General features: G+C 46.9%; 1 protein-coding gene across 4 annotated transcripts in view; it reads right to left on the bottom strand.

The window, feature by feature from the left end:
* The window catches only part of LOC122028864 (mitochondrial thiamine diphosphate carrier 2-like), a 47335-nt gene extending 44417 nt beyond the window's left edge, over positions 1 to 2918 (bottom strand). For all 4 annotated transcript variants that reach the window (XR_006124982.1, XM_042587803.1, XM_042587802.1 and 1 more), the window contains exon 1: positions 2477 to 2918. Coding sequence is in view for 3 of the 4 variants with exons in the window: in XM_042587803.1 (XP_042443737.1) it covers positions 2477 to 2593 (117 nt within the window). In the remaining variant the exon portion in view is untranslated. The remainder of the gene's footprint in view (positions 1 to 2476) is intronic.
* Between the last annotated feature and the right edge of the window lie 12475 nt (positions 2919 to 15393).

Genomic DNA, 15393 nt, shown 5'->3' with positions numbered 1-15393 from the left:
ACAAATCACGCCAAATTACTAGTGTTTCTAGATAAAATGGAAGACAAAAGCCTTAAGAGTTTTTCTTGGGCTTCTTAACTATGTCAGACATTACTTAAAAAATATTGGAAAAATAAGTGGACCTCTATATAATAAAACTTCAAAGATATTTTAATCAATGAGATATTAACCTACTAAGACAAATCAAAGCAATGGTAAAAACCATTCTAATTCTGACTCTTCTATTAGACACATACTACATGGTAATGGAAACAAATGGCTGTGAGTCGGGATGGAGAGGAGTCTTATTTAGAAAAACTTCAAAATATGAAGAATCCATTAAGCTAATGATCACACCAGAACAGATGACCAAGCAAGAGAAACTCTAGCTCCAGAGCCCCCTCTTTCTTTGGACTCTGTCGGTGAACACAATTTAGACAACAGAATGGAACCCTAACTTCCCAACTACGTAAGCAATGACATCACAACAAAAGAAACGTAAGCCGTGATGTCATAACTCACTAAGCAGAACTCGATGGATTCTTCACCTACTCCACTGTCCCCTACTTTATTCAGTGGGCATCTCCACTCAGCAAAAGGACAACTACTTTACCATCTCATCCTCCACCCTGTTGAAGGACACCTCATCACCAAGTTACTACGGGACAAAGCAAACTCTCAAGCCATCCCACTCTATAAATACAACCTCAGTCTCATAGTTTAACATGTAGAGTTTGAGAGAGCAAGTGTGTGTAAGTGCAAGTGTGTGCAAGTTTCTTTCTGCAAATCTTCCTTAGGTAAGTTTCTTATGTAATTTCCTTTGCAAATTCCTTACTCTAAGTTCCTAGTCTTTAAGTTCCTTTTTGTAATTTCCTTTCTCCATGTGCGTACTCTCTGCTTAATAAGAAGTTTTTTTTTATGAACTAACACCTCTACTAGATCATATAGGGCTCTACGCATGGTTTAAAGTGGTATACCGAGACGGTCGAAACGGGCGAAACGTCTCGTTCCGCTCGGCGACTGGTACCGGCACGACCCCAGCATTAGACCGGCAACGGCTGCAACGTGTTGCACGACCCCGTGGCTGCAATGGAGGGGTCGCATAACCCTTCCGCTGCCGCCACGAAGGCGTCGTGCGACCCTGCGGCCGCTGCAAAGGGGTCGCATGACCACCACGGTCGCGTCGGAGGAGTCATGCAGTCCCCGTGGCCATGGCTGAGGGGTCGCGCAATCCCGCGGCAGTGCCGAAGTCGCGCGAGCTCGCGAGTGGTGTCGGATTTCAGATTTTTTTTAAATTAAACTTAGGTTAATTATTTTAATTAACTCTTAGCTATGATGGAGATAATCTAAAGAGACTTTATTAAACCCTAATAAAATTATCTAATTAATTTTATATTTCATTTATTTTAATTTAAAAATTATAATAAAATTTTTATTTATTTATTTATCTATTTTCATATCTTTTCCTTTTTTAAAGATTATTTTTTATATTATTTATTTTTTTAAAATATTTATGTTAAATATTTTATTTTTTAATTAATATATTTTATATTTTAAAAATACCAAAATTATATCGGCACGACACGATACGGTACCGAAATCATATCGTTTCGGTCCAAGGTCGAAACATCGGTACAGGTCAAAATTTTAAACCTTGGCTCTGCCTTCTTTTTCTTTCTGAAAAACACTTGGGAAAAAACTCCTCAATCCTTTTCTAAGTAACCTAGATGTGAACAATAATTGTAAAAGGGGTAAACAGAACGGCTAGATAAGTCCTGTGCTAAGTACGGAAGGCAAACAGCCTGAAACATTGAAAATAGTTGAGGCAACGATTCAAGGCCCTTTACAGGTGAGGCTCACTAGAGGACAATAACTAAGTGTTCTAAGTAAGAAAATAAGGTATCCTCTCTGTTGATCTAGTTTTCCCAAAGACAAGACTAAAACATCTCCAAAATGACCCAAACCAACCCAGAATCAACCCTACTTGACTTTTCAAGTACCTAGACTCATCTACACACCTAAGGACATCAAAAACAAAGATTGGTTTTAGTAAAAACACCAAAAACATTAGAAAATACTTCAAAAACACACCAAACTCCAACGGAGCCCCTTAAAAATTGGTATCCGGGCGCCCCACTACACTCAGGCGTGTGTCAATCCATTCCTAAATGAATATAAATATTCTCCAATGCAACCTTTCCAATAGAACGATCCACTCTTTAGGGGAAAGTTAATGACGGATTTAGTGTAAACTGATTGGTTATAAAACCATGACAGCAACAGTTAATCATCTTACAGTTCCTTAAACTTTAAAATGAGAAACAAAAAACTAAAGAAAATCACAAACAACTTACTCATGTTTTTTCTACAACAATACATGAAGAACCAGTAGCTAAACATAGAAATGGAATATCGAGATTACCATTCAGAGACTGATCATGAAAAGAAAAAGAAAAAAAGAAAACAAATCTTAAATCCAGAGAAACAAAGATAGGACCTGAAACCTAATCTTGATCACATCCATGGGTGACGTCACTGTCCGTGAGATTCCACCAGCGATCGCTCCCGCTGAAGAATCGACCAAGGCTCGCTTCAGTTGTCCCGAATCCTCCATACACAGCGAACCTCAAATCCCTAGACCTAAAGCGAGAAAGAGAGGACGACGTAACGAAGATAGGGTTTGGGCCGAGACGCGGGGGTGATTTGTTGGGCGGGTGTGATGGCGATAAAATATGATCTCAACAGAGCATCCAAGAAGAATGACATGCATCGATTCAGGTCGGAGTCCTCCCTGTCCCTCGCCTGTACTCGCTTCGCACCGCGACTGGGTGCGCTCTCCGCCGGAAATCAAACAACCATCGGCGGTGAGCCGGCGGGGGACGGGAGGGAGCTCAATTGTTCAAGAGACCCTCAATTTTAATTAATACCCCTTCGACGACCAGAGTCGAATTAAATTTTGTGTTGTTTAAGGTAATTGAGTTGATATCCGATCTCTGTCCGATTTAGTTTTTTTTTTATTTATTTCTGATTATGTATTTTGTCGAGATCAAATCGTATGTCCTAAGATTCACATGTTATTGTGTCCTTTTGTTGGTGTAATATCTCTTGGGTCAAAGTTGATCAGGTTGATTAGACTTGAGTTGGCTCAAGTCTGAGTTTTGATGTTTGGATTTCGAGATTTAATAATACATGGAGATTGCAGATGCAATCGTCCGTTTGGAAAGATTGTTGATACAATTTCCCTCTGGTCAAGGTTGACCGATTAAATGTGAAGAAGAGTCAAGTAGGTCAAAGGATTGACCGGATACTTGACTGGGAAAGTCTTAATTGAAGGTTAGGCAGTTGAAAGTTTGGGTGAGTGAAGCTATGCAGTTGGAAAATCCTGATGAGTGAAGTCAGGTGAAAAACCAAGTGAATAAAGTTAGACAATTGGAAAATCCTAGTGAGCAAAGCTAGGCAGTGGGAAAGTCCCAGTGAGTGAAGTCTGACAGGTGAAAGTCCCAGTGAGTGAAGCCCGACAGTGGGAAAATCCTGGTGAGTGAAACTAGGCAGGTGAAAGTCCCAGTGAGTGAAGTCGGGTAGTAGGAAAATCCTGGTGAGTGAAATCAGGTGAAAACCCTAGTGAGTGAAGTTAGGTGAAAGTCTTGGTGAGTGAAGCTAAGCAGATGGGAAATCCTAGTGAGTGAAGCTAGGCAGATGGAAAATCCTGGTGAGTGAAACCAGACACGAGGAAATCCAAATGGGTCAAATGTGACCGGACATCTGGTGGAAGTCCAAGTAGGTCAAAGGATTAACTGGATACTTGGCACGAGGAAATCCAGACGGGTCAAGTGTGACCAGACATTTGGTGGAAGTCCATGTAGGTCAAAGAATTGACCGGATACTTGGCACGAGAAAATTTATATGGGTCAAGGGTGACTGGACATCTGATGGAAGTCTAAGTAGGTCAAGGTTGACCGGACACTTGGTACAAAGAGAAAAGTTCAAGTGGGTCAAAGGGTTTGACCAGACACTTGGTGAAAGAGACCTAACAGGTCAAAGTTGACCGGATGCTAGGCATGAGGTTCTAATAGGTCGCGATTGACCGGATGTTGGGTTTGGGAACCTTGGACTTGATTTAGGCAAGTCAAAGGTGGGTTAATCAATCAACCGATTTATTAAATCGTAATCCAATCGATCAGTTGATCGATTGGATGTGTGCTGCGAAGAAGGTTTGACCCAATCAATCAGTCGATCGATTGAGAGCAATTGTTACGAGCACAGAACCTTTCCCAATCAATCAGCCGATCGATTTGGCATCTCCAATCGATCGGTCAATCAATTGGAGACTGTATTTCTCGCGCGTAGACGCGAGAAAGGTTGGATCAATTGGTCGATCGATTCAAAGCGTCCACAATCGATTGAGAGTCATTCAATCGATTAAGATCTGACTGTTGCGCAGGTTTAAAGCTATTGCGAGCGATTTCTTTGACACGGCTTCGAGCGCTTTCTCTCTGATCATCATGATCCGTTCTCCACTGAGCTCATTGACCCACACCAGATCTTGGAGGCTTAGAGAGGAGTATTATTGTACGTCCAAACAAGTTAAGAGGTGTACTCAAGTAAAAAGAAAAGCAACCTAGGATTTCTGTCGTGTAAATCTTGTAACATGTGATATTGTATTAACTTGTGGTTTGCTCTTCTTGTATATCTTTGTGTGTGATCTTGTACAAGGCTTCTCCGTCTTCGATAGTTACCGTAAAAGAGTGTTTTCATAGTGGATGAGTGAGTGAGGGGCGGATCTTTGGATTAGTCACCTCTTCTTGAGGTGGATGCCAAGTAAATCATTAGTGTTAGCGTTGTGAGTGTGTTTCTTGTTGTTTATTCCGTTGCACATCATTAAAGAAGCACATCATCGAAGAAGCACATCAACAAGCGCGAAGAGCTATTCAACCCCCCAGCATTTTTTGATCCTAACACTCTCACTGATCGGATGGGGTAGATCACATCTCAAGGATGTAGTACACATTACGAGGATGTTATGCTCGTTCGATCGATGAGGGGACTCGAAGATACAGGAATCTTAGGACAGAGGATCTGATTTGATATTTTATCTCAGGGTTTAAAGGTTGGATTCCAATATTAAATATATAAAATATTTTAAATAAAACAAATGGTATAAAAAATGATACCTTAAGTATGCAGTATGCTCTGTATATATAAAAAAAATTGGAAATTTTTATGTGCTTAATACTATAAATCAATCTCTAAATTCTAAAATTAAAATTTCATTGACATAATTAGAAATTTAAAAAAAAAATTGAATGAGACACGGGGAGAGAAATTTTTGAGATCGGATTAGAGAATTTTTTGAGATCAAGAATCCGATCTCAATTGAGTTAATCATATACGAGTTCTCTCAAAGACATAATTTAGTAGTAAGTATTTAGGATAAAAATTGTCAGAGAGTTAAAACTCAACTAAGAATCTAAACTCCGCTGACTGCAAGGGACAGAGCCGGGGCAAGTGTAAGAGGTGTATTGTATAGGATATAAGAATAGGAGGTGAAAGAAAAACAAATGGATGTTTAAGGAAGTCAACATAAATATTTTATGTCATTCGATATAAAATAAATATATACTTTTTTTGTCCCTCGATATAAAATTTCTGATTATATCGTGTCACTCTGACAGTCTGATACTTTTTACTAAAATGACACGGTTCCACATTTTGTTTAAGGAAGTCATTTAGAATCTAAAATGAATTGAATCACTGCAACATTTATGGCTTGAGATTTTATTCAACCTCTTAATTAAATTTGTTTAATTATAAAAGTATCTATTTGATGGATACACGTAGTTCCCTGATCCCGAAAAAGAGACGGGCCAAAACTATATAGGCTTAATTTAGTTTTTACCAGAGGTAATTTTTACAATTTAAATCCGTAACTTTAAGTCAAGCAATAATTTTATTTTGCATTAAAACTCTCCTTCAAATAATTGAATTTTACTGATAAATATTTTTATATTTTTCTAAGGATATTGTTTAAGAAATCTTTTATAACTTATATGCTTGTAGGTAGGCAGATCCTTGGACCCTTTTTTCAGTTTAGGGGATAGTCTTTTAGTATAGATTGATGAAATGAATAGTCCCTATTCATAAAATAGGTGGGGACCATTCATCCCCACCAATTCACATCAAGGGATCATCCCCTGGACTGCAAAAAGTGGTCCAGAGGATCCGGGCTGAGGCATAATTATGTCTTATAGTTGTTTTTTCTAAACTATAAAAATTTAAATTGTATTTTAATTAAGATATAGTTATATATATATAATCATGCCCTGAAGCTGAGTAGATGGTCACTGGAGAACAACGTTGAGGTGGCTCTTCGTCTACACTGATGCTCCCTCGCTCCTGCAACCACAAGTCGTTAGTGCCAAGTCGGGAGGGGGTTCCCGACGACGGTCCTCCGACGCTCAAGTCACAGACCGGCAAGTGAAGAGAATAGAGGAAGCAAAGAAGAAGTAAATGGTGGTTCTAGAGGACGTATGCGCGTACCTCTGCAGATGGCTGCTTCCCACCTTATATAGAGCTTCGACGGGCTGACTACACGCTTCCCGGACTGATGCACATCCCCAAACTTTCCCCAAAAGCTAACATCGAGAAAGGATCCCTGACATCTTACCATAACGGGGCGAACGCATCTCTGCCAAGGCGGCGGAATCTTCTTCTGTACGATTTTCTATCCATCCGCGCAGTCAGCCGGCGGCATTGACTCCCAAAAGGATGTTGGCACGTATCCCCCATCTTATTTGTTGGCTGTTAGTCTGATTGGACTTCCCTTGATCGATACGGCCAGCCAACTCTTTGACCTCCTACGAGTATATCTAGACCGATCAGCGTGAGTGCCCCTGATCTCGGTGCATTGTAGGTTCAGCCAACCCTCTTTGAACTCTTCCGGCCGATCGGGTTGTAGGCTTGACCCACCTTCTCCGAACTCTTCTGGCCGATCGGGTTGTAGGCTTGGCCCACCTTCTCCGAACTCTTGCGGCCGATCGGCTTGTAGGGACTTCGGCTCGGCTAGTCTCTTAGCTGACCACCTCTTGACTTTGACGACCACCCAAGCGTTAAACTCCCTTGGAGGTGAGACCTCCTGAGTTATCACTGGATCACATGCCTCCCCTTTAAGTCTAGTCGAAGGAGGCTGTAAGTCCGACTGATTGGACAAAATGGTGAGAAAATGTGATTTCCTGCCGGGTGTTTCGGTCAACTGTACCTCTTGGTCAGAGCTCTATTAACTGGCCTCGATTTTCTTTTCGAAGGGGTGCTTCTGGCGAGCCGATCGGCCGGCATGAAGGATCGTCTAACCACGAGCCTTCTATCTACACGCTTCCCGGGCGGATGCGCATCCCCAAACTTTCCCCAAAAGCTAACATCGAGAAAGGATCCCTGACAATCTTACCATAACGGGGCGAACACATCTCTGCTAAGGCGGCGGAATCTTCTTTCGTATGATTTTCTGTCCATCCGCGTCGTCAGCCGACGGCATTGACTCCCAAAAGGATGTTGGCGCGTATCCCCCATCTTATTTGTCGGGTGTTAGTTTGATTGGACTACCCTTGATCGATACGGTCGGCCAACTCTTTGACCTCCTACGAGAATATCTAGACCGATTGGCATGAGTGCCCCTGGTCTCGGTGCGTTGTAGGCTCAGCCAACCCTCTTTGAACTCTTCCGGCCGATCGGGTTGTAGGCTTGGCCCACCTTTTCCGAACTCTTTTGGCCGATCGGGTTGTAGGCTTGGCCCACCTTCTCCGAACTCTTCCGGCCGATCGGCTTGTAGGGACTTCGGCTCGGCTAGTCTCTTAGCTGACCACCTCTTGACTTTGACGACCACCCAAGCGTTGAACTCCCTTGGAGGTGGGACCTCCTGGGTTATCACCGGATCACATACCTCTCCTTTAAGTCTAGTCGAAAGAGGTTGTAAGTCCGACTGACTGGACAAAATGGTGCGAAAATGTGATTTCCTGCCGGGTGTTTCGGTCAACTGTGCCTCTTGGTCAGAGCTTTGTTAATTGGCCTATATTTTCTTTTCTAGGGGTGCTTCCGGCGAGCCGATCGGCCGACATGAAGGATCGTCTAACCACGAGCCTTCTATCTACACGCTTCTCGAGCGAATGCGCATCCCCAAACTTTCCCCAAAAGCTAACATCGAGAAAGGATCCCTGACAATCTTACCATAACGAGGCAAATGCATCTCTGCCATGGCGGCGGAATCTTCTTCCGTACGATTTTCTGTCCATCCGCGCCGTCAGCTGGCGGCATTGACTCCCAAAAGGTTGTTGACACGTATCCCCCATCTTATTTGTCGGCTGTTAGTCTGATTGGACTTCCCTTGATTGATACGGCCAGCCAACTCTTTAACCTCCTACGAGTATATCTAGACCGATCGGCGTAAGTGCCCCTGGTCTCGGTGCGTTGTAGGCTCAGCCAACCCTCTTTAAACTCTTCCGGCCGATCGGGTTGTAGGCTTGGCCCACCTTCTCCGAACTCTTCTGGCCGATCGGGTTGTAGGCTTGGCCCACCTTCTCCGAACTCTTCCGGTCGATCGGCTTGTAGGGACTTCGGCTCGGCTAGTCTCTTAGCTGACTACCTCTTGACTTTGACGACCACCCAAGCGTTGAACTCCCTTGGAGGTGGGACCTCCTGGGTTATCACCGGATCACATGCCTCCCCTTTAAGTCTAGTCGAAGGAGACTGTAAGTCCGACTGACTGGACAAAATGGTGCGAAAATGTGATTTCCTGCCGGGTGTTTCAGTCAACTGTGCCTCTTGGTCAGAGCTCTATTAACTGGCCTCGATTTTCTTTTCGAAGGGGTGCTTTCGGCGAGCCGATCGACCGGTATGAAGGATCGTCTAACCACGAGCCTTCTATCTACACGCTTCCCGAGCGGATGCGCATCCCCAAACTTTCCCCAAAAGCTAACATCGAGAAAGAATCCCTGACAATCTTACCATAACGGGGCGAACGCATCTCTGCCAAGGCGGCGGAATCTTCTTTCGTACGATTTTCTGTCCATCCGCGCCGTTAGCCGGCAACATTGACTCCCAAAAGGATGTTGACACGTATCCCCCATCTTATTTGTCGGTTGTTAGTCTGATTGGACTTCCCTTGATCGATACGGCCGACCAACTCTTTGACCTCCTACAAGTATATCTAGACCGATCGTCGTGAGTGCCCCTGGTCTCGGTGCGTTGTAGGCTCAGCCAACCCTCTTTGAACTCTTCCGGCCGATCCAGTTGTAGGCTTGGTCCACCTTCTCTGAACTCTTCTGGCCGATCGGGTTGTAGGCTTGGCCCACCTTCTCCGAACTCTTCCGGCCGATCGGCTTGTAGGGACTTCGGCTCGGCTAGTCTCTTAGCTGACCACCTCTTGACTTTGACGACCACCCAAGCGTTGAACTCCCTTGGAGGTGGGACCTCCTGGGTTATCACCGGATCACATGCCTCCCTTTTAAGTCTAGTCGAAGGAGGTTGTAAGTCCGACTGACTGGACAAAATGGTGCGAAAATGTGATTTCCTGTCGGGCGTTTTGGTCAACTGTGCCTCTTGGTCAGAGCTCTGTTAACTGGCCTCGATTTTCTTTTCGAAGGGGTGCTTCCGGCGAGCTGATCGGCCGGCATGAAGGATCGTCTAACCACGAGCCTTCTATCCTTGCTCGGTCGGCTCATGGAGTCGTTGCCTGGGCGCTCTCTGCAAAATCTCTTGGAACCCGCACCAACCCGAGGCATTGATGTGAAGCATGCTTCCTTAATTACTCTGACAACCGCCTTATCGATGCACGCCACTCGTCGCCACCTGTCGGTGCACGTTTGAAGTGACAGGCTGGGATGTGACCTTTGGATTATTTGAATTTTAACGGTCAGATCTGCCTCTAGGTGTTCGAGTTGTCGATCGGACGGCTAGGCGAAATCTCTTGATGTTTATAAGCTCATCGCTGCCGCCTTCCTTCTTCCGTGCTTTTGCTTCCAGCGACTTCATCCGTGCTCTTTAGCGATTTCCTCCGTGTTCTTTGGAAAATCCTCCGTGTTCTCCGGTGAATCCTTCGTGTTCTCCGGCAAATCCCTCTACTTCCCTTGCTGCTTCCATCTCGAGTGAGTCTATTGCCTTCTTATGTGGCTCCTTTATGTTCTATCTTCTTTGATTTTCCGGCGAGCTCCTTTTCTTGCCCTTGTCCCCCTCTTCTTTTTGCACTTCTTCCCGACTCCTCTCGTTTCATTCCTTCTGCCATGGTCGGTGCATCGCAGCCTTTGTCTTCTGCCTCGGGCCCCTGGTACGATACTATGGAGTCCAGGTTCGACGAGGATGATGCTCGAACCTTAACCAATACTTTTGAACTTCCTCCTGGCTACGAGATCCATGTCCCGCTAGCCACCGATCGGCCTTCCGCTCCGCCGACCGGCTGTGTCTGCTTCTTCCGCGACCAATTTGCTGCCGGCCTGCGACTTCCCCTTCATCCCTTCATCCTAGATGTTTGTAAATACTTCGGTTTATCCCTTTCCCAGCTAGTTCCGAATTCCTTTCGCCTTTTATGCGGGGTAATCATCTTATTCCTCTTACATCGCATCCCCTTGACCCCTTCGATTTTCCACTTTTTTTATTACCCAAAGCTTTACAATCAGCCGGGCACCTTCCTCTTGCAAGCTCGATCGGGTCTGGTCTTTTTTGACAGGATGTCTTCTTCCAATAAACATTGGAGAGAATACTTCTTTTTTGTTCACTTCCCCGACCGGCTCTCCTTCCAAACCACTTGGCAACTTTCTTTGGGGCCTCAACCTTCGCTGCCTCGCTACAAGAACACTCCTGCCTATTTGCTTGCTGCCTCCATGCTAGTTGGATAGAAGTTCAACATTCACAAGTTGCTGGAGGAAGGAGTCCTGGCACTCTTTGGCCTTAGTCCGATCAGCCCAGACGAGCCGGTCAACTTAGGTACACAATTCATTTACCTCTTTTCTCTCTATCTAACTGATTTCTTTCTTTATTTTGCAACCGACATCATGATGAGGGTGCGCTTGGTCGGGCAATCAAAGCTTACCACTGCCGATATTGACAAGGTAGTGGTCGAAGTCTTGGCCGAAGGGGGTTTCAGCCGGAAGATCTCCCAGAACTGATACCTTCCGAACGGGGGTCTATTCAAGAGGCCAACAGAGAGTCCGATCAGGCGCCTGTTGAAGGAGCTACAACTGGTGTGCAGATCGTAGATCCTTCGGCCAGTCGGCTAACTCCAGAGGAAGACTTGCAATCGGAGGTGCCACTTGAGCATACACGAAAGAGGCGTCGAGAGGCAAAAACCGCTCATTCCTCATCTTCGGCGGTGAGGGTCGCCGACCAGCCTAGTGCTTCTGGGTCGGCATTGTTGGAGGCAGCCGATGTCTCTTCCGACTGAACGCCCTCCATCCCTCTAGTCGCCTCTCCAATTGCCAACCTACCACCACTATCGGGTCAGGGCCGCATCTTAAGGTCAAGTATCAACCCTGAGCCCTCTGCCTCCTGTGCGGGCCGATCGATGTCTTCCCATTCAGCCCCGACAGGCCGAAGACGCGTTACGGTGACCCTCCACCTTCCTACCGAAGAACTTTCAGCGACCGGGAGCTCGGCCGGTCAGATTGAACACCGAATCATCATTCGGGGCCACTTGGCCGAGGTGTGGGAAGATGCACGCGTCCGAGCGGCGGGCGCGCCTCCGGGTGTGCTAGCGGATAGCCATACTAGGCAGCTTACTGGCGTAAGTTTTTTCTTCAGCTCTCACCCCACCTAACATGGCTCTGTTTCTAACCTACTCCGAGTTTTGATTTTCGCAGTTTTGGATGGACGACCTGGCGATGTGCCAGAGGCTCGCCTTTATAGAAGATGAGCTGAAGTGGCTGAAGGAAGCTTCTGGGCAGTCGGGTACCACTCATGGTTTGAACGACACCCAGGTGGCCCAACTGTAAGCCGACTTAGCCAAGAGCGAAGAGCTACTGACCGCCGAACGGGGTAAGAGCGCCGAGCAGGTCGGGTATATTGACCGACTCAAGAAAGAGATCTCCACCTTCGAGGGTAAAATCACTCTGGCCACCAACTGCAAGCAAAGGGTTGTTGAGGATCTGGAGAAGAAAAATGTGGAAGCCCGGGCTCTCGAACAGAAGTTAAAGCAGACAGAAGACAAGTTGAAAAATGCCGAGGGTCTGCTGGTGTCCGAGCAGCAAGCCCGCGAGTTCGAAGAAGCCACTTTAAGAAGCCAGCTATCCGATAAGGACGCCAATCTTGCGGTGGTGAAGGCAGACCTGGAGAGCACTCGGTCGGCCCTGGAGGCCCATAAAGAAAGCGAGCCTAGCCGATTCGAGGAGATGAAGGTGGCTTACATCCGGTCCGACACCTTTGTGGATAAGTTCGTTGCCCGAGTTCTCAGACTCTTTGGCTGCGCCGTGGACAACATTTTTGATCAGCTCAAGAAAAAGGGGCATCTGCCTGCCGATCTGCCCGGCGCTACAATTGATCGCGACCAGCTCAATGACTCTATCCCCGACGATGCCCTAGTTTATTTGGAGTGAACCCTTTAAAGTGTTTCTTTTTGCTCGGTCTGCTAAGTGATCTTTTGAGCTGTACTTGTCTGCCACCGTGTGTACCCGGTTGGCATAAACTTTTAAGGCATAATTTGATCTTGCCTTATCTTTGACAATTTTCTTCGATATTTCGATTGTCTTTAAATATGATTAGGCGATCGTCTTGTCCTTATTTATCGACCGATCATACGAGTGCAACCTTTACGCTGCTCGATTGTCGATGGCACGAGGGTTTAAGGTTGTCGCTCGACCGTTGATGGCACGAGGGTTTAACGTCGCCGCTCGACCTTTGATGACGCGAGGGTTTAAGGTCGTCGCTCAACCGCCGATGACGTGAGGGTTTAATATCGCCGCTCGATCGTCGATGACGCGAGGGTTTAAGGTCGCCGCTCGACCGTCGATGACGTGAGGGTTTAAGGTCGCAGCTCGACCGCCTATGACGCGAGGGTTTAAGGTCGCCGCTCGACCGTCGATGACATGAGGGTTTAAGGTCGCCGCTCGACCGTCGATGACGTGAGGGTTTAAGGTCGCAGCTCGACCGCCTATGACGCGAGGGTTCAAGGTCGCCGCTCGACCGTCGATGACGTGAGGGTTTAAGGTTGCCGCTCGACCGTCGATGACGTGAGGGTTTAAGGTCGCCGCTCGACCGTCGATGACGCGAGGATTTAAGGTCGCCGCTCGACCGTCGATGACGCGAGGATTTAAGGTCGCCGCTCGACCGTCGATGACGCAAGGGTTTAAGGTTGCCGCTCGACCGTCGATGACGCGAGGGTTTAAGGTCATCGCTCGATCGCCAATGACGCGCTTGTTAAGAAATGGATTGGTGAAATTGATTTTTTTTCTTTCCTTCCTGCGTCTAACAAGAATACATACATGCAAGGGTACATAAATTCACTCGTGCACCTCTCATCCGGCTCTGTAAGGTTGGAGGTGATTTGCGTTCCACGGTCGATCCAGCCTTCTTCCTTCCGCATCTTCCAAATAGCAGGCGCCTGATTGCAGCTTCTCCACCACTTTGAATGGGCCTGCCCATGGAGCTTTCAACTTTTTGACGTCGCTGACCGACTTAATCCTTTTCCAGACTAGATTGCCCACATGAAAAGATCTAGGGATTACTCGCCTATTATAACTTTGCCGCATTCTCTGTCGGTAGGCTGCAAGCCAGGCAACCGCCTTGTCGCGAGCCTCGTTGATCATGTCGAGTTCCATCCGTCTTCTTTCGTCATTTCCCTCGTCGTAGTGCAACACTCGATCGGACTCAACGCCAATTTCCACGGGGACAACAGCTTCCCCGCCATAACCAGATGGAAAGGAGTGATGCCAGTTCCCTCTTTGGGGGGTCGTTCGTAGCGCTCATAATACGCTAGGCAATTCGTCCACCCAACTGCCTCCCAGATGGTCAAGCCACACACGCAATATTCGAAGGATTTCCCGGTTGGTGACCTTAGCTTGTCCATTGCTCTGGGGGTAGGCCACGGAGGTAAAAGCTTGCTGTATGCCATAACCATCACACCATTCCTTTAGCTCTTGACCTGTGAACTGCCTCCCATTATCCGAGACGAGTCGACGAGGAATACCGAATCGGCGGATGATATTCTGCCATATGAACTTCTTGACTATACTTTCCGTTATCCTCACTAGCGGCTCGGCTTCCACCCATTTGGAGAAGTAATCCACAGCTATAAGCAGAAACTTTCTTTAGCCGGTCGCCATAGGAAAAGGGCCGACTATGTCCATTCCCCACTGGTCAAACAGGCATGCGACAGTGGATGTTTTCATTTCGGCGGTCGGTCGATGTGTCAAATTGTAGTGCCTTTGACAGGATAAGCAAGTGGCCACCACTCGGCTCACGTCTTCCTGAAGTGTTGGCCAGAAGTATCCGGCCATAATAACTTTCCGCGCTAGTGACCGGCCATCTGGATGTCCTCCGTAAGAACCCTGATGTACCTCTTGAAGGATATATTCAGCATCCTCGGTACCCACACACTTGAGCAGAGGGCGTGAAAATGCCTTTTTATATAATTGCTCGCCTACTAATGTGAACCGAGTGGCTCGCTTCCTCAGAGTTCGATCGGCTTCATGGTTTCCCTGTTCACCCTCTGATTGGAGAAACTCGATGATGGGTGTTCTCCAATCCTTCGGAAATGGTATCCCTCCCGATCGGTCAACGCGCGCCACTAGAGAGACCTGCTCGATGGGGCAACTGGCGACAATCGGCGTCATTGCACTGGCCAGCTTTGTCAGTTCATCTGTTGTTTGGTTCTTTGATCGGAGAATCTTGTGTATGACAACCTCTTGAAAGTTCGCCTTGAGCTTGTCGAAGGCCTCCGCATATAGCCTGAGCCACGCGCTATTGATCTCGAACGCTCCGTTCAACTGCTGGGCTGCCAACTGTGAGTCTGAGTATAGGAGTACTTTGGTGGCACTGACATGCCGAGCAGCTTGAAGGCCGACTATGAGTGCCTCGTACTCAGCTTCATTGTTGGTGGCTCGGTAATCCAGTCGGATGGATAACTGCATCCGGTCTTCTCTAGGAGATATGAGTAAGATGCCAATTCCGCTCCCATGACGAGCGGACGACCCATCCACGTATACCTTCCATGTGGATTCCGGCTCTGGATTCTGTACTTCCGTGATGAAGTCCGCCAATGCTTGTGCTTTTATGGTTGATTAGGGTTGGTATTGGATGTCAAACTCACTGAGCTCAGTGGTTCACTTGATCAGCCGACCGGATGCCTCGGGGTTGAGCAATACCCGACTCAAGGCGCTGTCGGTCATTACGATTATGGAGTGCGCCAAGAAATAGGGCCGGAGACTCCGGGCGACGAGA

This window comes from Zingiber officinale, chromosome 10B (genome assembly GCF_018446385.1).
Source record: "Zingiber officinale cultivar Zhangliang chromosome 10B, Zo_v1.1, whole genome shotgun sequence".
Classification (NCBI taxonomy): domain Eukaryota; kingdom Viridiplantae; phylum Streptophyta; class Magnoliopsida; order Zingiberales; family Zingiberaceae; genus Zingiber; species Zingiber officinale.
The sequence above is the reverse complement of the archived record's forward strand: the minus strand, read 5'-3'. Positions and strand labels throughout refer to the sequence as shown.